We start from the raw sequence: 23,084 nt of genomic DNA, 5'->3' as shown, positions 1-23,084 counted from the left end.
GCCCTTCGAGTTAACCCTGTTTTCTGGCTGAGGATACCTGCTCTGGAATTTTTTTGTTTAACAGTTGGTGTTATTTTGTCGATGTGATGTACTTGCACATCTTGTGTGCCTTTTCACTTGCCTTTGTGCTGAGTTTGTCCTTTGTCCGGGCTGCCTGCTCCTTTGGGCTTCGTTCAAGTTCATCACTTGTTTCCTCTCTACCTCTTTTCCTGTTCGTGTATGCCCCACTTCCCCACAGTCAGTGCATTTCCTTTTCATTGAAAAAAATCCATTGTATCACCTGTTACTCTCCCTAAGGGCAAACTCGACCTCGATTCTTTCAAATCCTTCATTGCTCGCATGTGAAACTGTCTTCCATTGTTGTTGCGAGCTCTTCCCTACTGAATTACAAGTCTGCTGTGCACCGCCACTTCATTTTGTCTCCCATTTCCACAACTGAGCTATACTACACCCACTTAATCCCTTCTCTCACTCTTCTACAATTCAATTTTTTTTGCTGTGAGTTGTGTGTTAGCTCTCATACGAGCCTCGACCAAGGTATACAAAAAAAAAAAAAAAAAAAAAAAAAAAAACTCCATGTGCTGCTGCATACTTCTTTTTTTTTCATCCCACTTTTTTTCCCTCTGCCTGATTTTGTTTGTTGATCTATTACATCCTGCCACCCTTGCCACCCACATACCATCAGTGGCACAACCGCGGCCCTTACAACATTGGCAAAACAATCGTTTGCACTTGTGGCTCGAACTCGTAACCGATCCCAGTCCAACATACATCTGAATGAATACGCGAAGTTGGCCTCTTATCAATGGAGCTATCCTTCTGCCAATTTTATTATCACAGTCCACCACAAATGGTTAATACCCAGGAAAGCCTCGTTTCCTCATCGTCCCCATTCCCCCCCCCCCCATTCCAAGCGGGCTTTGCAAGAAACGGATCAACAACAGAACAAATGTTCTTGCACCAGATAGCAGAAAAATGCCGAGTATGATCGCCCAGGTTTTTCTGCTTGCATCGATTTATGAAGGTGTTTCCTTATCAGAGACTGCCTTTGACTTCGTTTAGAAGCTGCTGGTACACCGCATAAGATCGGCAGATTTATCCGGGAACTTTACACTTATGGAAAGCTGTGGCCGAGTTGGAAGTGAATTGTCATCCTTCTAATTCATTGGACGTGCACTAGCACCAACTTTGTTCCTTACAGCCATTGATCATACAATGGAACATACACCAAAATGGGAGCAGGCACTGAGGAATCTATCTTGGAAATGGCAAGATCTTCACTGAACTTGACTGTGCACATGATGTAATCTTTCTGGCAGAGTCTGTTGACATTGTGCCAGTGATGGAAAAGGACCCTGGGGTGTACCACTCAACACAAAAAAGAACCCTTAGATAGCTCCTAAGTAATTGTGCTTGGTCAGGTGCTTTCCCCTTGTATCAGGGATTGGGGAAAATGTGTTAAGTATGAGCAGGTTCTATCCCTGTTGTGATTTTCCCACTTTCCAACTTTCCCCCATCCATCCATCCATCCAAATTCCTTTTTCTCATCCTTCCCCTCACACCGTCCCACAAACCATACACTCATTACATCACATCGACACCATAATTATCATGTAACTAGGTCATTCCTGCATTGGATGCATAATCTACAACGTGCCACAGCATAACCTACAACGACTGGGTGCCTGCACCAAGCTGTAGCCAACAGTGTTCCACGAGGATGCACACACCAATGGGGACATGACGTGCAAGGGTCAAAGAGTGCGGAGCGACCCTTGCTTTCCGAAGCCCTGCCTCACATGGTGTCAGAGTGCCCCGGTGACCCTCGTTCCCCTCGGACATATTCCCCATCCAGGACGAATAAAAGCCATACCATGCCAGAGATGAGTGCTGACTCGCACGCCAAGCACCTGGACATGGTCCTGAGATTGCCTGCCCACTTGTTTGAGCTGAACCAAGACTGCCTTTCTGCCATTTGAGCTAAAGGACGGGGTGAGAGCAGTCACCCTGGGGCAAGGCTCCGCAAGCAGACGGCGACATGAAGCTTTTGATGCGCAGTGGCTCTATACTGATTTCATGATCTGCCTTTGTCTCTGTCTCTTAACCCCCCCACCCCCCAATCCATCTACTTGAGATGCACAAATAGTCCAAGAGAGCTATCACCAATTAACATCTGTCCCAGCTAGGGGAGGTACTGATACGCACCTCACACCCTTTCCTATACTCCGCCACATCTCTCCCGACATCGCACCGACACATACACACTGTGTGTCCGTTCATAATTCTAGAACCATTAAACCTAGTGGCCCAAAACTTTGAATGCATACTAAGGGAACGCCAAGGGAGTGCATTAATGAAGACTGGATATTTGGGTAAATTCAAACGCCACTTTTTTAAGATAATTAATGGCTTACCTTCATGAAAGGTTTATCCTTCGTCAGCCTAACTTCACCTCGTCGGGGTCTCCGCCGTAATTTTGATTCGGCCTTCTAAAAATGCCTTGCCTTGGAAGAGGTTGACTCGGTTTCTGTACGATAGAGCTTCATACCTATGAATCGCTGATGGCTGATCATTGATTGCTGATTTTCATACCGATGAATCGCTGTATACTTTTTGTTGCTTGCCAAGCCAGCTGTTCCTCATCAATCGATGTTTTTAAGTCGTGGCGTTACAGTGCTTGCCTCAACCATTTCGTTGGAGTGTTTTTGCTTGAGTGCATACACCACTTGGTGAGCTCTCTCTAAATTGCTTGGATTGAACCAGATTCCCCCCCCCCCTCCCTCGGTATGACAGACCCAGATTGCATCTATTTCAGAGTATGAAAGAGGTGGGGATTGGCATCATGAACCCTGCGCTCACCCAGAAATCCGTAACCATATTATCATCTCGGCCTTTCAGGACTTCAGCAGACACCTTTGACCTGGTAGTTAAATGACCGAAGACAAAGATCCAGTCACTTAGTTCATGAAACCCGAGCACCTACAATAGTCATCGTTGATGCACACTCTATAGATACAGTAACAGAGTTTGAATACCATGGCTCCAGAATAACATTTTCAAAGGCTCAATGCCGAAAGTGTGTTGCTCTGCGACTCTCGCCCAATTAGCATTCGCCTCACTTTCTCCAATATGGAAGTCTTCTATCAACCAACTCCTGAATATCTGGCTGTATGGAGTCCCAATTGGTCCAAATTTTTTGATGCAGGTGCGAATCGTGGACAAGTATCAAAGTAATTGATGCTTGCATAGATGGCTTCAACATGCGAGCTATCAGGTACATCCTAAGAATACCTTGACAGGACCACATCACAAAACGAGAAGTCCATGAAATATCTCGACTTGCAGAGCCTTCTACTCTCGTGAACCATGCACAACTGTCCTGGTTTGGACATCTTTGCTGTCACAAAGATAACGAAGCTGCAGTTTTCTTATTTACTCGTATCCCAGACAGAAGCTTCTTCGAGGCCACCCACACACAAGGTGGGAGTATACCATCATATTGCTACTGTTCTGTTTGGGTTTTATGTTTGATGAGGCTGCAACAATGGTGTTGTATAAGAATGTTTGGAGAGATCTCATTTCAGCATCTGCACTGCAACAGTGACATACCTGATGATGATTATTATTATTATTCCAAGATGGTGTTGATCTGTCTTTTGAAATACAGATGGAGGACTCTCGTGTCATTCACATTTGGCACCCCTAGCCTATCACTTCCTTCATTATGTAATGCTGAATGACGTTTTAAAACCTTGGAAAATTAAATGTTGCCCTTCATCCAAAATTTCAGCTTCATAAAATAGTTTGCACCATAAACCCAAGTTGGATCGATTCACTGACCGTTGGATCGTAAATATTACTCAAGTGGTGAACTGTATTTCAAACTCGTGGTGGAATCGTTCTCTTGAGTCCGAGAGGCCACTCTCCACCTTCGTTGATTGAGAGTTTGCTCATTGATGTTGCACATTTGTGAAATGTATGGCGCCTGATTACATTTCAGCTCTTGGGAGGAAACCTTGGGCAAGTCAACTTTTCCTGATTTAAATTCCTGAATGTTTGTCATGTTCCAACACTGAGGCAAGCTTTTGGGAAACTTTGATCTTTCATGCCATGGGTACCGTTTGGGTTTGCAATTTTGAAATTGTCTGTCTGTCTGTTAAGTTGCCACTTGATTTTTCTTTCCCATTGCGTTTTTAAAATTTAAATTCTTTCGTTGAACCAGACCCTTACATTTCTTATTTGTAATTTATCAATCATGGGCTCTGTGCTTGTTTGGTTCTCCTTACCATCTGAAATTCTCGTTTACTTTTGCGCTGTTGTACCCCCACTAGGTGCCGAACCACCTCATTTGGCTTATTTTCTTTTACTGGTTCTTCCACTCAACCCTGAATGTTGTGGCTGAGCTCCTGCGCTTTGGTGATCGCGAGTTTTACCGAGACTGGTGGTACGTTTCTGAGAGCCCATTGTTTTGGGTCTTTGCTTTGATCATATGTAAACTATTTATTTTATTTGTTTGACGGAAGTGAGCGATTAAGCCATTATTGAAGGGCCTGTTAAGAGGGACACGTTCTGGAGGAGCAACAGGGTGTTGGGTATATTTCAGTTTCCAAGTGTAGTCATGATATTGTATTGTTTGTGGGGTAGTTGGAGGAATTTCATAGTAAAGCTAGGATTGTATCGGGTAGCATGGTCCGTGGACGAGCAGAAGACATCTCGATGTAATTTAAGTAGAGAAAACTGTGAGCTTAAGATTACTTGTCACCGTACGGGTGGTGGTGCTGTGTTGGAGATTAAAGCTAATTCCTCCCAGTATGTGATTGCCCCTGTGACCTTTTCCTATGTTTTTGCATTTACAAAACCGGAAATAAAAGAACCATGCTTTCAACAACAACAACAGGGCCGAACATTTCCGGAAGGCAAGAAACCCTGCCTTGGCTTCGGGCTAACGGACTACGCCCCAAAGCTTATGATTGGTCGGTGGATGTCAGAAGGTGCGAGAATGAGGAGATGACAGTTGCTTCTCCTCGACACGGTGAAGAATGCTGTGCGATTCTCGTGTTTGTGCTGTGAATTTGCCCGCGTGCTGGAGCAAGACACTAGCCATTGTCTGTTGGGCTAAATGGCGAAGTGTACATTTATGAGAGGGAGAGAGGAAAACAGGAGCGTGTCTTTCAGCGAACTTGGCGTTATCCCGTTGTGTGTTTGAGGAGGAAGGTGAGCCATCGTTGAGCGGACATGGTGCAAGAGTGGAGCGGGGTCGGCACATTCGATCGTGAGAATAAAATGTACGAATGTTTGTGAGCCCTTAATGAAGGAGGACCATCCACGTGAATTACCGCGTACGTTTCCTGCCCAGAGAGTGGCTCGGCACCATTTTGGGTGTGGTTTCCTGCACAGGACGATGCGGTTCGACCCCCAAGCTCCTCAAAGATCATCTCTGGATACCCAGCTAAGTGCCAGAATAAAGGAAGGGATTTTCTTTTATTTTGTCTTTCCCCTTGTCTGTTTTTGTGTCTGTGTGGAGGTGTCTCAAAATTAGCTTGAGTTTACCTCATGTTTTATTTTTGTAATTACGCTTTGATTTATGTTCAGTAAACCCTATTTATTAAATTTGTTTGTGTCTGTCTATTCATTGTGGGTTTGAGTGTAAACCCGTGTGCCTCCGTCTGCTACGCGTCCTTGCCGCTCTCCATCAGGCGCGCGCCATAATCTCCAAGGATCACGTGTTCACCTCCAAGGTAGAACCGTTCGGCTCCCCATCCAGCTCGGTCTTAACCTGTGTGGACATGACATTGTATATATACAATTGTTTTTTGAGGAATCTGTTGATTACTGTTCACATATAGCAAAGGTGGGTTTTATGATTTGGAAAATATAAATTCAAGGCAAACCAGAAAGAATAAGTAGAGATGTAGTCAGATGGAGCATATTTATAGTAGAAATGTAAATCTCATGCATGGTATTGTGGGAATGCCTTCTCAGGGTTAACATTGTGTAGCATAACGATAGTTATTTCCATACTGCATGTTTGTTGTAAGTTTAGTGTAAGCATGAGGAAAAGTTGGCATATTAAGAAATGTGTCATCATTTGAATAGAAAGTAGCCATCTTCCTTTACTGCATGTTCGTGTCTAAAACCGCTTTCCCTTGGAACCTTTTTTAATGTTTTATCCCTCTGTAATCTGTCCTCTGTACTTTTTGGTGAAATAACAGGCTGTGGGTGCACGGTTTGTTGCGAAGGCAGGTTTTGGTGCAAAAGGGAACGCCCCGGCCATGTTCACAGAACTTGTGCGGAGTTCAAGGGTGGAGCGCGCCTTTATTGTCGGCCGTATCGTCAATCGGCACGGGGCGGACTAGACGGAACTGCATCACAGGGAGAAATGTAACCCGAGGAGATAGAAGTTGAGGTAACTGGAGCAGTGGTGCCTTGGACCTCGATGTAAAACGTTGCCACGTTTCAAGGAGGGCCTGGGGGGATTCACCCACATCATGCAGAACAGCGAGCTGGTGGTTCGTGGCTTCTGACTCCCGTTCCATGACAGTTTCATTTGCTGTCCAGCCCTGGTTGTTCCCACTGTCGGCTGGACGGGATTCTGGAGAGCTGGGGTGCTGACCTGCAGCGTGGAGATGCAAACATTACCATTGTTTAGCCACACAAAGGTCACACGGTCCACGACTTTGTCGCAAGGGGTATTCCTTGTCTTGTTAATTTTCCTTGGTCGTTCCACAGTGGTGTTCCTGATTGCTTAAGGATTATCTCGTTAAGGATCTACCGAATGCACGCTGCCCGGGGCTTGCGTTTCGTTTGTAAATACTGTTTAAATGAATTCTCTCGTGTCCCTCGTTTAAATAAATCACACATTGTCACTTAGTTTCTGAATGATTTTAATTGCCCTGATCACAAACTGCTTTAGTATTTTAAAGGACAGATTACGTTGAGGGTGATTAACATGAAACACACCCCGTGGCCGGCGTGGGAACCGCTTGTACTGCCATTTGGTGCCGGCTGTGAGGGAGTACCAGCACATCGCTTAGCCGGCTCAGACATTCCATCGAAGTACGGTAGCATGGCAAGTAGGCCCGTGAACCTGCTTGGAGCGTCTGGACCGGCTTGACCACTTTAACGGTTGTCAGGATTCGGACCAGGCAATTGGCCTGCCTGACGGCTGTAACAGTGTGATACAAAGTGAGGTGATTCTTGCCCTCGGGTTTATTTTTAATTAATTTTTTTTTCGTAATAACGAAATTGAACGCTTTGTGCTGCCCGGTTCGTAACTCGCCTGTTCCGCACCGTCTCGAAGCATGCCTGTGTTTGTATCACCATTAAATTATGTTTTCTCTGGCACCGCTTATCCTTTCAATGCGAAAATTGCGACTGATTTAAATCTCACGTTGGGTCAAAGGCGGATGGACTGGGTACCCGGTCATCACTGCCAGCAGTTATAAAGTGGCAGTTCTAGTTTTTAATTAATTTTTTTTTCTCCTCTCTTTACATTTTTGGTTGAGCATGCCCTTTGTCCGTGTGTTTTTCACTTGGCCACAGTTTATTTTTTGTGAAGGTATGTGGCACCACTACACTAGCCTGGAGTACTATACTATGCAATGTCCCTTGTATCCAGCGCATATGGAAGCCAGTACAAACTATAATTGAGAAAAGGTAATCGAGAAGTCTTATGAACCTATTAATTGTTGAAATTTGATTTTGTTTACCCCCTCTCCCATCACTCTGCTTTCTAGTATCCTTAGCTTGCCACTCACTGGGTTGCTTTTGTGTTGTTTTAGGACAGGTAGCAGATTTAACACATACAAAGTATATCATTGCTGTCAGATTAATTTTTTTTTCATCCTCTGAATTACATTAACATCCAATAAAATTCCTTTTGCTGACCTTTCCCCCTATATGTGCTCATTGTGGCACTGAGTGCTGAATGTACTACTTGGTGTCGACCATTTTAACCTGAATGTTGTGCTTGTGATCTTTTTTTTTTCCTTCAGGAATTCTGAGACTGTGGTATACTTCTGGCAAAACTGGAACATACCGGTACACAAGTGGTGTGTCCGGTAAGGCTGAGTGACCCCCTCTCCCCTTCTTTCTCCCAACCTCAAATCACACGTCATGTGATCGTGAATCCTTTTTTTATTTTAATATATATATATTTTTTAATCTCTTAAACATCCAGGCAACTCCCTATTTTGATTTCTTCATCCTCTTCTCTACTTTGATTAGTTGTATTAATACAAAAACAGAAATCATTTTGACAAGAAGGGCACTTGGTAGAGCGCATACCTCCTCCACATAATGCCTGATCTACGAGAACACATCAGGCCCATTACATTTTTGAAATATCATGCTATATATACACACTGTAGTTTTTTGGCCCTATCTCTCAATGGTGAAGAATCACTTAAAAAATTCGAGTATTCAGTTCCGGATCTAGATCTTCACCAACATCTAATCGGTTCGTCTTTTGTCACACACCCAACCTGCCCACCAAATATCATCTGGATCCGTCCACAAGTTTTTGAGATATCCTGCAGACCGGCAGAGGTAACAACAAATATGTGGGATGCTATTTATGATTCCAAAGCAAGACCATATTGCATAAAATAAACTACCACTGTCTTCCCCTTCATAGCATTTGTTCCGTCAGTCCAACACCTTTCTTTAACTTGATTTTCATCAATGTAATGCAAAGGTTCTCCCCTCTTTCTCCCTTCACCCAGCTCACTGCAGTCGCAATACTGAGTCTTACTTCGTATACATTTTTATTCTCAAACTTTGATAAGATATTTAAAATTGTGTTAATTCTGATGTTTAATACTAATACCGTATTTTACACATAATCTGATTGTTGGCTTTTAATCCGTCATGCTTAAGTTAAGGCATACATGTTCAGGTAGGAATTTGATAACAAAAGTGGAAGGTTATTGGGGGGAGGAGAGAGAGAGAGGTAGAGAGAGATATACAGTAGATAACCCACATATTGGCTTAAAGAACTGAATGGAAGAGAGATTAAACATCAAGAGAGGTGATTGCATAATTGGGAAAGAAAGACAAAGGAGTGGAGGTGAGTGGAAACTTATTTATCAGGAGTCAGACAAGCAATAGTTCATTCGATGAATATGTATGACCTTCTGAGGGTGTAGCAGAGAGCTGTTATGCAATGGTGAATTTACCAATATGTCTGAAACAAGGGGGAAAAGCAGGCCCTCCAAGATTTGTTGAGCAGGTACGAAAAATGACAGGAGAAAGGAGGAGTTCAAATATTCATGATTCATGCCAAGAGTTTCATCGCAGGATAGAGGAGCTTGGAAACTACTAGGTTACAAGGATTGTGATATCGTTGCAGAAGTACTGGGCGTAGTGGCGTGCGCCTGTAATCCGGCTATTCGGAGGTTTGGGTTGGAGGATCGCTTGAGGACGGGGCCCTGCGCTGGGCCGCTCTATGAGAGGGTGTAGGGCAGCCCGGAATCGTGGCGAAACCCAATCCTTATCCCTGTGTCATAAGAGGCGACCAGGGTTGCGTCAGGAAGGGCATCCGGCGTAAAACCTGTGCCTAATCAGTATGCGGATCATAACGGATGATCCGCTGTGGCGACCCCAAACGGGAGCAGCCGATAGAAGGAACAACACAACATATCGTTGCAGAAGTCAAAAATCAGTGAATGGGTGGAGTCTTTGACATATATATATATATATATATATATATATATATATATATATATATATATATATATATATATATATATATATATATATATATATATATATATATATATATATATATATATATATATATATAGGAATAGGAGATGGGAAAGAGAAAATGAGGTGTCGCAATTTGGGTAAAAACCCCCCAAAAAATTAGATGCTATTCATCGAATGCATACCCTGCACATTCTTGAAAAGGACTTTGTGCGAGCCAACTCTTTGGCTTTTTTTTTTTTTTCTTTTTTTCTTTGATCCAATATGACTGCCAGACCACGTGACCTATGACGTCATATTTATCAAACCATATTTCCCATGGGTTGTTGATGAATTTGTTAAATTTTGAAATTGATCAGTTAAGTGGTTTCTCCTAAGAAGATTTTCAAAGATATTTCCCTTGTGTCAATATATGGCGACAAGACCATATGACACAGGATGGTCATTTTAATGAAAATCCTGTTCAAATTTCAAGTCGTTCGGATGAAAATTGAGGATTTCATAAATTTGGCTTATGTTGACCTCAAAAAGAATTGGTGGTTGAATTAATTGAAGTGATGTGAAAATGCTGTTCCAATTTCAAGTCAATCGGATGAAAATTGACAATTTTAGAAATTCGGCCTATGTTGACCTTTTGGCCTGTTGACCTCAAAAATGGTTGAATTCAGTGACCTTATATGCAAATTCTCTTCATATTTTAAGTCAATCGGATGAAAATTGAGGTTTAAAAAAAAATTTGGCCTATGTTGACCTCGAGTGATCATGAAATCACATGGTCATGAAACACGTGGTAAAGTTTCAATTTCCTCCGCTGAACGGTTTTCGATGTACGCTTTGAACAAAATGCAGACACGACGTACGCCATACGTACATATGCTACTGATCGCTTCACCTTGCATTTTGCTTCACGAGCGCAGGGTTGTCACAGTATTGTTTCAATCGAAATGGATGATGTTAGAATGGCAGCTGAGATGTTCTCATTCTAATATAATCCATTTTAAAAGGTGGAACAGGACAGAGCAGACCTGAGGAGTAGGTGAACAGCCATCTTGAAGCATTGGAGGGAAGAGGGATTGAACACACTGAGGAGGTTGGTTATACAAGTGATAGAAAAGTTGAACAAATGAGTAGAGGTGAGCAGTGAACCTGGATTTTTAGAATTTCACAATAAATGGTTTACTGGCAGTATGTGTGTGTGCCATGGAGAACATGGGGGTCACAGAAGGGACGGAGGCTGCAAGACCAGAGAGGCCATCAAACCTGCCTCTGAGATGGGAGTGGGAGCAACATACCCAGAGAGTGAGCTTCATTGTGAGAGAGTCCAATTATCTTGGGGCTTTGGACTTTGTGACGTCAAGACGTGAAAGTATGTGACTAGGACACCAGAGCAAAGGACAGAGTAGTACTCCGTTGAGCGACTGATTAAGACCTTGTAGGTTGTTCGAAGTTTGGATTTGCCAAGTGAAGACTTGACACGATAGAGGATTCGTTTTCCACAGTTGGCTTTGTAGGCAAACTCTGATGTGTGGGTTTCCCAATCGAGATCTTGGTTGATGGTGAGGCCCTACAGTTTGTTACAAACCTCTTCAAGTTCAGCCCCTCAAAGTAAATGGGAGGGTTTGCTACATGGTCCTTTTTGGAAAGACAGAGTGAGATTATGAGATTTGCCAGGTTTGAAAGCCATTTTCCATCTGTTTGACCAGCTGCTGGTTCTATCAAGGTGTGCAGAGAGGGAATATGCAGCTGCCTTCCCATCTGAGAGTCGCTACAACAGAGGGTAGAGTCGACAGCAAATGATGAGGGTTTGCCAGAGAATCGGAGATCATTTTTAAGATTAGGAACAAGACTGGGCCGAAGAAACTGCCAGGGAACACTCTCGCCTCAATGAGGAAAGATGATGGTATCCTATTGAGAGGCACGTGCTGACTACGAGAGAGGTGGAAGTCGGCAACCCAAGAGAGGAGGTGGCCTTCAATACTGTAGGCAGAGAGGTTGGAAAGCAAGGCGGGGTACCGCACTGTCATTTGCTTAAGTCCAGAGAGATGTCTCTGATCTCGTCTGAGAGTCAGGACCTCCATTCATCTTTGGGAGAGCCGTAGCAGCACATCCGGGGTGGAGTGACCTTGATGGAAACCAAACTGATGGTCTGAGATCAGGCTGTTGGAGAAAAAGGTGTCCTTCCTTTTTTTGCAACTTTACAACGTTTAAATTGCAACAATGCCTGATGTCTGTTCTCTGTGCATTTTGTTGCAGGCACTTCTATAAGCCCCTCATTCATGCAGGTGTGAAAAGGTGGCATGCTCAAATGGCGGTGTTTCTCCTATCGGCATTTTTTCACGAGGTAAAAGCCTTTGGAACCTGGTAGACTAATGGGGGGGGGGGCAGTGATTGTTTAATTGCTTATTCAACACACATCTATCACAGGTACTGTTTCAAAGTGCTCCACTTTCAGTCTCCATATGGTCGGATTGGTTGAAGGTTAATGGACTGGTTGTAGAATGGTCAGGAACAGTTGGATGTGCGACATGCATGTGAACAAAGTCAAGAGGATTGTTGATCGGTTATGGGATCTAATGGTGATCCTCAACATTTATGGACTGGAAGGAATAGTGTGATTGGATTGGGAGGTTATTGTACGTGGGAGAAAGGGTCGTGCCCCTTTTTGCAGGTCTTCCACCAACTTGCTCATCAATGATACCCTGACTTGGCTCATGTTTGTTGTAATGTAGAAACAATGCACAAATGGAGAATACTTGGTCGTGCATCATGATGGAGCCTTTGGCCAGGAACAAATTATAACGTTTTGGAGAAGCTCGTTTTGTATATTGTGTAATTAAAATAATGTTATGCGACTTGTGTGACACTTTTGTTCCGGTATATCGTGTGATAGAAATGCCTGGGCTATTACAGGGTTCCCACTGACCTGGAAAGTCAGGGAATTGAGGTTGGTCAAGGAAAGTCAGGGATTTTTTTTTGTTGGTCAGGGAAATGTGTGATTAGTGCCTAATCTTAATTAGTACCCTTTACACCCAGTCAATTATTTTGTTCATGATTATAAAAGTTTTCTTTATTCCTCTTTTCATGAATTGTTTGCTGTGCAGGCAGATGCTTTTCATGATGCTGTGCAGGCAGAAGGTGGAGTCACCTCTGTGAACATTGATAAGCCACCATTGATGAATGTCAGGGGTTCTGATGCCAGGTATCAAGCAGCACTGGAATGTAAACGTAAAGCCACAAGTGAGCTCGATCAAAAGACTGCAGCTAAAAAGAAAGCATGTGAGCAGATAAAAGTGCTTCAGACTAAAAAGGCAAAATTTATGGAAGAAGCAGCAACTGAATCTCAGAAGGTTGATATGGAAATAGCAGAACTACAGAAACTAAAGAAGTAACAAACTGACATTTCACTTAATGTAAGCAACTGTCCATACTGTACATGTTAACTATTGTAATAACGTTACTCAAACAATTCACATTTGTTTCCTTAATTGCTAGTTTTTGCCGACTATATAATTCTAAGCTACACACGCTGCTTGATGTTATTGACATTTTCGCAATTCTAGTATATAACATCTCGATTGTTACTGCAACTTCCCATGTAACATTTGAGTAATTTCACTTCTGCGGCGGTGAGCGTCCCTGCATCCGCAGGGAATGGTACAGGAGTACCCACCTAACCGTAGAAGTTCAACAAACGGTCCTTTTTAGGACCAGATGCTTGTAGAAAAATGTACAATGTAGTAGTCTGTTAGTAATTTCTGCAATATCATCGGGTGTTCTCGCTTGTCTGCAATGTCACATTAACAATATCAACGTTTCGTTGTTATTTTCCAAGATTTAGATGTTCTAAATGTTGCTAAAATTTTTCTGATATAATTCTGATCTCGTCATGGTACCTGGCACGTTTGACATTGGTATGATTTGTGTTTTGCAAGTTTTAGATTAATAAAAAAAAAATTAAAATGCCAGTACTAGCTGGGAAAGTATACTTTCTGGACCATTTTCAAAAAGACCGAAGTTAACACCCAAATGAAGAATCAGTTTAATTTCCCAACAAAAATGGTATTCAGAAGTTGTCTAAAGCACGCCTACATATTTTACGATTCAAATCAATTTTGAAGCGGACACAATTTTCTGCTAGTATTGGCATTTTAAAAAGAAGAAAAGAATTGAAAACTAGAGGGGGATCACTCGGGAGAGTGCAAAACCTCCGCCGCCAATACTGCTGGGTCACTCAAGTGAACCTTATATCTTATTCATTAAATATGATGTCAACAGTGCTGACAGAGTTATAGTTCTTTTCTCCATTTTTTTTTGGGGGGGGGGGGTTGGAAGTCACTTAAAACATGTAAAAATGCAAAAAAAAAAAAATCAATTTTGTTGAAAAAAAAGTTGCAAATTTTTTTTTCTCTTTTTTTTTTTGGGGGGGGGGGTGGGTTGGAAATCACTTAAAACATGTAGAAATGCAAAAAAAAACTTTTTGGGGGGGGTTGAAAATCACTTAAAACGTAGAAATGCAAAAAAAAAATACTTTTTTTTTTCTCTAACAATTTTTTTTGGGGGGGGACCAAGTCCAAAATTTAATGGCATGATCCTTGGACCATACCTAACCCCCCCCCACTAAGTTTCGTCAAAATCCATCGGAGTTTTTCCGTAATACTGTTCACAAACAAACAAACAAACAGAATGGGGTGAAAACAGTAACCTCCATCCATCTTCGAAGATGGCGGAGGTTAATGATTGCATGTACACCATGTATAAATCAAAATGGTGATGGAAAGGAGTCGGTGTAGGGGAGGAGCCGACTAAAACAACTTTATAAATTTTTACGTTTGAATAGGTAAGGGAATCTTTACCAACATATTCAGGGAATGTCAGGGAATTTCATTTTGAGATTGAGTGGGAACCCTGTATTAATTTCTTCAAGCTCCAGCAAGAATTGCCAGTTCCTTTACTCATCAATGTATTGTGTTGGTGAAGAGGCCCTTGTGTTATGAATTGGGATTTCATAGTTGGCTCTTGCACTTGTGTTTATATGTGAAAGCTGCAGCCTTGTTTAGGATTGAATCTGAATTGGTGTATGTGTGTGCGCGTGAGATATATCAATTTGTAGGCAGCTTGGTGTTGGCTTTATGGTTAGGGTGGCAGGCTTAGGATCCTCGCGTCCTGAGTTCAAATCCTGTTTCCATTAAATAAATACCAGGTGGGGTTCACTCAGCCTGTCATCCTTCTGAGGTCAGAAAAATGAGTACCAGCCTACTGGAAACAGTGTGGTACTGCATCAGCGGCACAGCCGTACTGTCAGCAATGATGCAACTAGCAACCACAGGCTGCATATGAAATAATACAACTTTTTTGGTAAATATTAGGTGTAATATCACACCATTCCTTCTAATGTGGCATTCCAAGATGTCCCAGAGTGATTGATTCAGTTGAGTTTTAAGTTTGTGTTCTGGATTGGTCACCGCATAGTTTCATCGTCGTCGTCCTTTCAACGGTTTCTTAACATAGTGTTATGGGCAAGGTCTGTTGTTATGCTGATAGATGTTGTTATGATGAGCCTGCCCTCTCTTTGCGTCAAAGCCAGTGGTGCACCATGGTCCAGAGTGTCGCACCAAGATACCTTTATGGAAAGCACATGCTGCTTTGCATCATGGGGAGGGGTGGAGGATGTTAAACATGAAGGTTGGGAGGTTTCATGATCAATTTGGGTCTGGTGTGCAAATCCTTTCAGTACTGCTGTGTAGATGCAACAAGTGCAATAGAAGGAAAGTATGAGGATTCAAAGAAACCATGGCTCATGTGGTCTCTCCCCACCTTGCCTCCCTCGTGTTCCTTGTGCAGTTCCTGGTCAGTGTACCACTGAGGATGTTTCGTCTCTGGGCATTCATGGGAATGGTAATACAGGTGAGTGACCCCAACAATAAATCTTCACTTTGCATTGTGGCTTTTAATAACTTTCCAACTCGCCCCACCAACCCCCCCTATTAACTGGTGCCTGCGTGTGTACGTGCGTACTGATCATTTATTTTATTTATTTTTACCTTGGGTGGTCACAGCTAGCACATGTATAATTAACATGAGGTTAGCTTTGGTTTATTTATTACAATGTGGCAAAAACTTACCAACCTGTGGTCCTCCAGAACACAGCTTTAGATCGGCAGGTAATAGTCGAACCAAAGAAATTGTGCACTGTGGCAGTACATAGTTTGATGCTCAAGTTTGTGGTGATTATCAATGTTTAATAATTTGCTCTTCCTTTGGAAATCGAATCATGAAAAGTGTGTGCCGCAAAACTCGTCATCTGCTTTCGGGATGTAAAAAACTATTATCAGAACAACTTTACACACAACGGCGCAATAACGTATGAAAAGAGATTCATTGGCACATCGACAAAAATTTCTCAACATCCCAGTTCCAGCAAACTCACGGAAACACGAACCAAGGACAATCCTTGAAAATAAGGACGTCATGGTCACGTACGACCTGATTATCCCGTCGAGCGTGAACGCGGAAAACGAAGCCTTGTGACCGGACATTGTTCTCGGGGACAAAAACGAAGACAATTGCTGATTGAGAGATCAGTACCCAGTGATTTTGGCTTGAATAATGCAGAAATCAAGAAAATGACCAAATAGCAGGACCTCAAAAATGAGATCAAGAGATCTTAGAAGCTGAAAGCATCAAAATTTCACCACCAGTGATAATTGGAGCAACAGGAATGATAAAGAAGAACCTCAATGAGATTTAAAAAAACCATCTCCAGGAATATTACCACAAAGGAACTACAATTGGAGGCATTCCGGAGTTCGGTGACTATCATGAAAAGAGCCTTCGGAACAAAACTCTGAGAACAACAAAGTTGAACAACTTGTTCCATGAACTGTGATCCCTCACCGAACTGGAGGTGGATACTTTGAGTACTGGGAGGACTTTGTTCCACCTCCTCAAACCCGCAAATGGAGATGACAACCAACAACGCACACAGTATATATTGTGACGTCCACGGGACTTGAACAGTCCCGCCAACGTAGAATGAGCCGAAGCGATGGAGGCGGTTTATTTCTCTATAACCCAAACATGGCGGTTCTAATCGCTCTACCGCAAACGGGACGAGGAAGGTGGCACGAGTCACTTTTCACTGAGTTGATGATGTTTATTTGTTTTTATTATTACCAGAAATAACGAGACTCGGCAAGAATAGGGATCCGGGGCGATTCGACGGGATGGTGTGGGATCGGGCGTGGGGAAAAACACAGACAATTCCAATGAATATACAGTTCTCAATCCCTCTAAGGCACCAAGCACACACACGCGCACACACACACACACACACACACACACACACACACACACACACACACACACACACACACACACACACACACACACACACACACACACACACACACACACACACACACACACACACACACGTCGCTACTTCTGGTGGTCAGGCTGGACCGTGGTGTGGACGCAACTGTCCCTGGATCGGCGTCGGACGAGCTGGCCTTGCTCTCGTCAGGGGGGCAGGAGAAACCGTGGTGCTGTCGACCTCCTGGTCTTGGCCCAAGTCCGCTTACAGCCGCCAGGGAACCAGTTCTGGCGCCAAGTTGCGAGCAGGAGAGGGAGGCAGGTCCGCCCGCCGTTCGACCCCGTACTCCGAGTCAGCAGAACCCCAGAGCCAACCAAGGTGAGGCACGAGGCTCGGCAAGGCTCCAGGACACGATGAAGAACACTATCGACTCAGCACAACAACAAGGACGCTCTCTGCCGCCACAGGGAACCACACCAAAATAACACGATCGTTCTGGTTGTAATCTTCTTCCTCTTCCTTTTCGACCCCGAACAGAACCTTTTTATCCTTCGTCCTCATCACTCCCAATCGAGCCGTTTATTGGCCCACCGCCATCGCCTTCCGCCAATCGTGATCACGGGGCGGAGCCATCCGCTGCACTGTCCTGTGACGTCACGGCCAGTCTTCAGAGAATACCAAAAGGGGTTTACGCAGACACCCTTACCCTATCCCGTGTCCCTATCTAATTACGTGACATTTATCATTTCCCCCTTGAAGAAATGAACATTTACTAGACAACTTATCACCACTGAATTGCTACTTATTACATCGAGATCTTGGTAAACTCGAACAGCATGGCATACCTAATTAAACATCCTATTTACCCTTCGAATGCATACCCCCCCCCCTCAAACGTAACACTGCCCCCTCCTCTGGTACCGCAGCTCCTGCAAGGTATATCACAGGCGCTACCGTACCAGCCTTCACACTTACTGACTCACACCTAATTAACCTAACGAAATAAAGTAGGAGGGGCAATGGGCAGCGAGTCGCAGCTAACTTACCTATCCTGCTTAATGTACTACCCCCTTATGGCCTTATCCTCGCCTAAACAATCATTCGTTTTTTTTGTTTTATTTTATCACATGAGAGCCCTGAGCGAAGTTGCACTCCATCTTCTGGATCATCGCTCTTGCCCAGCACTCTTCCAGTGATCTGGGGAGGGGAAACAAAAGGTTCCACAAAAACACAACACTTATACTTTACATTCCTACTCTAAGCCTTAACGACACTATTCACAGGATATTTACACTTGACCGCCTCCCCCAGTGGATGCTAATAGACCCAGCGTTACCTGGGGAGCCAATTTTCAAATTTGCTTGCCCCAAAATTATGCGGACATCATGCCCTTGCTGCACCTGTCAAGTTGTGCGGGATCGGGTGGGACTCACACATCTTCACAACTCTCACACCATGGTCATCATCACATTTCTAGGTCATGGTCCTCATTTTAATCATGCAGGCTGAATCCCGTCATGGCCGTGGGGTGGGTTACCACAAGATGATGGGGGCATCTCAGGTTACAACCATGCCCACAGGTAAGCTTTAATCCAACCCGGACGCTTCTCCGCCCCGCTCCCTTTGATTCCCTCCCGCCTGGTAGCCATCACCTCTAATCCCGTACAACACTCTGGAAGGGGTCTCACTGGCTCCTCTGGCCTTCCTGGGTCGCCAAGGTCCTACCCGCCTTGGTCGCCCAACCAGACCCTCTCCCATTTGCCTCCAGACACTGTCACCATTAGCCACCAGGTGGTGAATCTCCTTGAAGGGGGTCGCAATTCACGCTCACCGTGAGCTTCAGCAATCCCTGTGGACAAGCACATCATCCCCACCCACAAAACCCACATGACTCTCCCACCCCATCGGCCTTACATGTGACACCTGCATTTCTAACACTTCGCCGACCATGACCTTCCCTGTTACCACACCATGTCCAATAAAAAATCAATGTGTGCACCATGCATTTCACTTCTTAACTTAAAACAACTCACACAGCACTTCTCACCTGATCCACGCACCAGCCATTGGACAGCCACTTGTGCCCGCTTTGTTACCAATTACCCACTGTCCCGATTGTCACTCTAAAATCCAGCAGAACTTACAAACCCATGCCAATTTTCCCACAATTAATTTTTTTTTTTTTTTAACCAAAGGAGGCACTTCGCCACTATCTCACCAGCCGTGCATGGCCCTATATGCTCAGCCCGATCTAGTCTCCCGGACCCCCGACAGTGATCTCCGGACCCGACCTATGAAAGGGCATCTCGGATAGACCTGGCGGTTCAGCAGGAGGATTCATCCTCTCCGGGCTTGAAAGTCTATTGGAGGGTCTCTCCATCGCCGGGTACCGGCAATATCGTTGCATGTGTCCTCTTCGCCCGCACCGGAAACAACTCCCCATAAAAGGCCCCCGTGGGTATCGGTGTAATGTCTCTTCCGGTTCCGGACCCCCTCGGCCATAATCTAATTGCTCTATTGGCTGGGCTGGACCCCGCCGCTTTGGCGCACCAACTACCGAATTACCCCTTATCAAACTTAACAGTTTCTGGCAAATTTCCTGAAACATTTGGCTAATGCCAATTTCTCCCAGCTCCCCTCCTTGATCCTGGATCTCCGCCTGTCGGACCGTCACCGATGGCCTCTCGGGCACCCGACCCGGCCGTCTCCACGAGGCCAGCCTGGCCGCGCACTCGGCCGCTCGGTGAACGGTGGGTGGATCCTGTAACTCCACTAGCGCTCGGACCTCAGGGTCAGGAAGAGCAGCTAAAAATTTCTCTAGTGCCAGTCTGTCCCATGCCTCCACTGTAAGGTCCTGATACGCGATCCTGACTGATTGGTAAATGTCCTGTGCCAGCTCCTGCACTGTCTCACCCGGCTTTAATCTGCGGTGCTGGAGCTGAGCCCGCACCAGATCACAGTTTGCCGCGAACCCAAACCGACTGCTCAGCGCCTCGCAAATGTGGGAGCTGGTCAACATCCCCTCCGCGATCACGTTTAACACGTCTGCGGCTGGTCCCCGCAACGTTGCCACCAAATTCCCTGTACGTTCCCGCTCATTCCACCCGTTTAGTCGGGAAATACACTCAAATTGCGTCAGAAAAGCTTCAACGCTCCCTGACCCATCGAAATTTACCAGGGGGATCACTTTTACGGTGGCCCGCTTCTCAGTTTCTCCCTTGTCCGAATCCAGCCCAGGGATCAAACACCCTTGTGGCTGCGTATCCAATTTCGGAGCCCACTGTGGCCAAAGATGTTTTGTGGTGAGGGTCTCATGGGTCAATTTTGCCTCCTGTTCCAAACGTTGAATGGACCGATTCACCTCTTCCCGCAGGATCTTCTGGGCCCGCACAACCTCCTCCAAGGCTCCGTCGCGAGTTTGTAGCTGCTCCTCAACCAACCCGGACACTCTACTTGCAAAAGACGGCTCTACCAGGCCTTTATCCAAGACTTAATCTTGGCTCATAATTTTATCTTGTTCGTCCAAACGAGCCTCCAATCCTTTTACCTCCTCCGCCAAATTCATCCCTTGCTTCCTCAGCTCTCCCCACTCTTCAACTTGCAGCTGCATACGAGCATCCACACAGGCACGATGACGTTCCAGGCTTTCATCCACTTTATCAACCCGAATGTTCGTTGCATCAATTTTATCTACCAATTTTTTTCCGTATATTTTCCCCCTCCAATGTAATTTCTACCTTTGTTTCCTCCAATCTATCCTCGAATTTACTTTATTTCTCCCAATTTAACATCCACACACTCCTGCATCTCAGTTTTCATTTTCTCCATCTTTTCCCCCAATTCATCCCTCATTAAATCAATCCGTGCACCCAACTGTACCCCCATTACCCCCAATTGATCTGTCATTTCTGCCCCCTGTGCCATCATTTGTGCCCCCTGTGCCGTCATTTTTGCCCCCTGTGCTGCAATTGCACTCATTAAACGTTCCAACATTGTCCAGATCGTCATCGTGCCGGTTTCCGGCGCTGCCGGCTCCGTTACGGGCGATGAAGCACGGTCCACGCTCGGAATGGGGGAGGTTCCAACCCTACCCCCGTCTCTCCCTTCTTCCCCCGACTCGCTGCCAGACACGTGGCCTTCCTCCTCAAACATCTGCACATCCGCCATGGTGCAGAAGTCCCATTTGCCGCCAATTAATTTAAATTTGAAAAATCCCGCCAAAATTTTCCCGCGCTCGCGCGCTTTTCTGTAGTGGTTTTAGATTCCAATTCGTGGCGAATTTTAATCCTGGTATATAATTTAGAGGGGTTCGAACATCCAACACCCTGACACCAATGTGACGTCCACGGGACTTGAACAGTCCCGCCAACGTAGAATGAGCCGAAGCGATGGAGGCGGTTTATTTCTCTATAACCCAAACATGGCGGTTCTAATCGCTCTACCGCAAACGGGACGAGGAAGGTGGCACGAGTCACTTTTCACTGAGTTGATGATGTTTATTTATTTTTATTATTACCAGAAATAACGAGACTCGGCAAGAAGAGGGATCCGGGGCGATTCGACGGGATGGTGTGGGATCGGGCGTGGGGAAAAACACAGACAATTCCAATGAATATACAGTTCTCAATCCCTCGAAGGCACCAAACACACACACACACACACACACACACACACACACACACACACACACACACACACACACACACACACACACACACACACACCAACGTAGCTATTTCTGGTGGTCAGGCTGGACCGTGGTGTGGACGCAACTGTCCCTGGATCGGCGTCGGACGAGCTGGCCTTGCTCTCGTCAGGGGGGCAGGAGAAACCGTGGTGCTGTCGACCTCCTGGTCTTGGCCCAAGTCCGCTTACAGCCGCCAGGGAACCAGTTCTGGCGCCAAGTTGCGAGCAGGAGAGGGAGGCAGGTCCGTTCGACCCCGTACTCCGAGTCAGCAGAACCCCAGAGCCAACCAAGGTGAGGCACGAGGCTCGGCAAGGCTCCAGGACACGATGAAGAACACTATCGACTCAGCACAACAACAAGGACGCTCTCTGCCGCCACAGGGAACCACACCAAAAAAACACGATCGTTCTGGTTGTAATATTCTTCCTCTTCCTTTTCGACCCCGAACAGAACCTTTTTATCCTTCGTCCTCGTCACTCCCAATCGAGCCGTTTATTGGCCCACCGCCATCGCCTTCCGCCAATCGTGATCACGGGGCGGAGCCATCCGCTGCACTGTCCTGTGACGTCACGGCCAGTCTTCAGAGAATACCAAAAGGGGTTTACGCAGACACACTTACCCTATCCCGTGTCCCTATCTAATTACGTGACATTTATCATTTCCCCCTTGAAGAAATGAACATTTACTAGACAACTTATCACCACTGAATTGCTACTTATTACATCGAGATCCTGGTAAACTCGAACAGCATGGCATACCTAATTAAACATCCTAATTACCCTTTGAATGCATACCCCCCCCCTCAAACGTAACAATATTGTCGTGTCCAGCGGGGTTTAACCCCGACCGAGACAGATGGCAAAGCTTCTCCCTTAAAGGCTTCAACCGAGACTCGGAGATTAATGCGTGCGTGGGTAAGTGGGCGCAATGGTGGAGGTGATCCACCGAGGAGGAGCACAGCACAGGGGAGCTGCACCAGGACAGCACATGGCAGTTTCTTAAAAGGAATACCTCTACATTTAATTAAAATAAATTGATATTGACAACAGACAATAATTCAAAAGGTAATGATGATGATGATGATGATAATAAAGTAAATAAATCTTAGTCGAGTATTTTGTACAAAAACCATTCCTTTCAAGTATTTTTGTACATCGCTTGGCCCAGAGCAGGTCCTTGTGAAACTTGGAATCGAGGCGTTCCTATTCGCACGTGCTTACGCGCACAAAAATGTGGGACTCTCTCGTAGTGGGACAAACGCATGCCAGGCAATCCATGAACGGCACTCCACACCAAGGGTCAGAGCCCCAGTGTAACGGCTTTGTGTGCCGATCATCCTCACCGACTCAACCAAGAGCCAAAGGCCAGCGTCTTGCTTCT

At 45.1% G+C, this 23,084-nt stretch overlaps 1 protein-coding gene across 2 annotated transcripts in view; it reads left to right on the top strand.

Annotated features, from left to right (window-relative positions):
* DGAT1 (diacylglycerol O-acyltransferase 1) overlaps window positions 1-23,084 on the top strand; it is a 77,572-nt gene that overhangs the window by 52,535 nt on the left and 1,953 nt on the right. For both annotated transcript variants that reach the window (XM_085890946.1, XM_085890945.1), the window contains 4 exons: window positions 4,332-4,444; window positions 7,995-8,060; window positions 11,959-12,046; window positions 15,547-15,609. In XM_085890946.1, coding sequence (XP_085747072.1) covers window positions 4,332-4,444; window positions 7,995-8,060; window positions 11,959-12,046; window positions 15,547-15,609 — 330 coding nt within the window. The remainder of the gene's footprint in view (window positions 1-4,331; window positions 4,445-7,994; window positions 8,061-11,958; window positions 12,047-15,546; window positions 15,610-23,084) is intronic.

The sequence above is a fragment of the Eptatretus burgeri genome, chromosome 8, assembly GCF_056783735.1.
Source record: "Eptatretus burgeri isolate ZD-2024b chromosome 8, Ebu_testis_v1, whole genome shotgun sequence".
In the NCBI taxonomy this organism is placed as follows: Eukaryota; Metazoa; Chordata; class Myxini; order Myxiniformes; family Myxinidae; genus Eptatretus; species Eptatretus burgeri.
The sequence above is the reverse complement of the archived record's forward strand: the minus strand, read 5'-3'. Positions and strand labels throughout refer to the sequence as shown.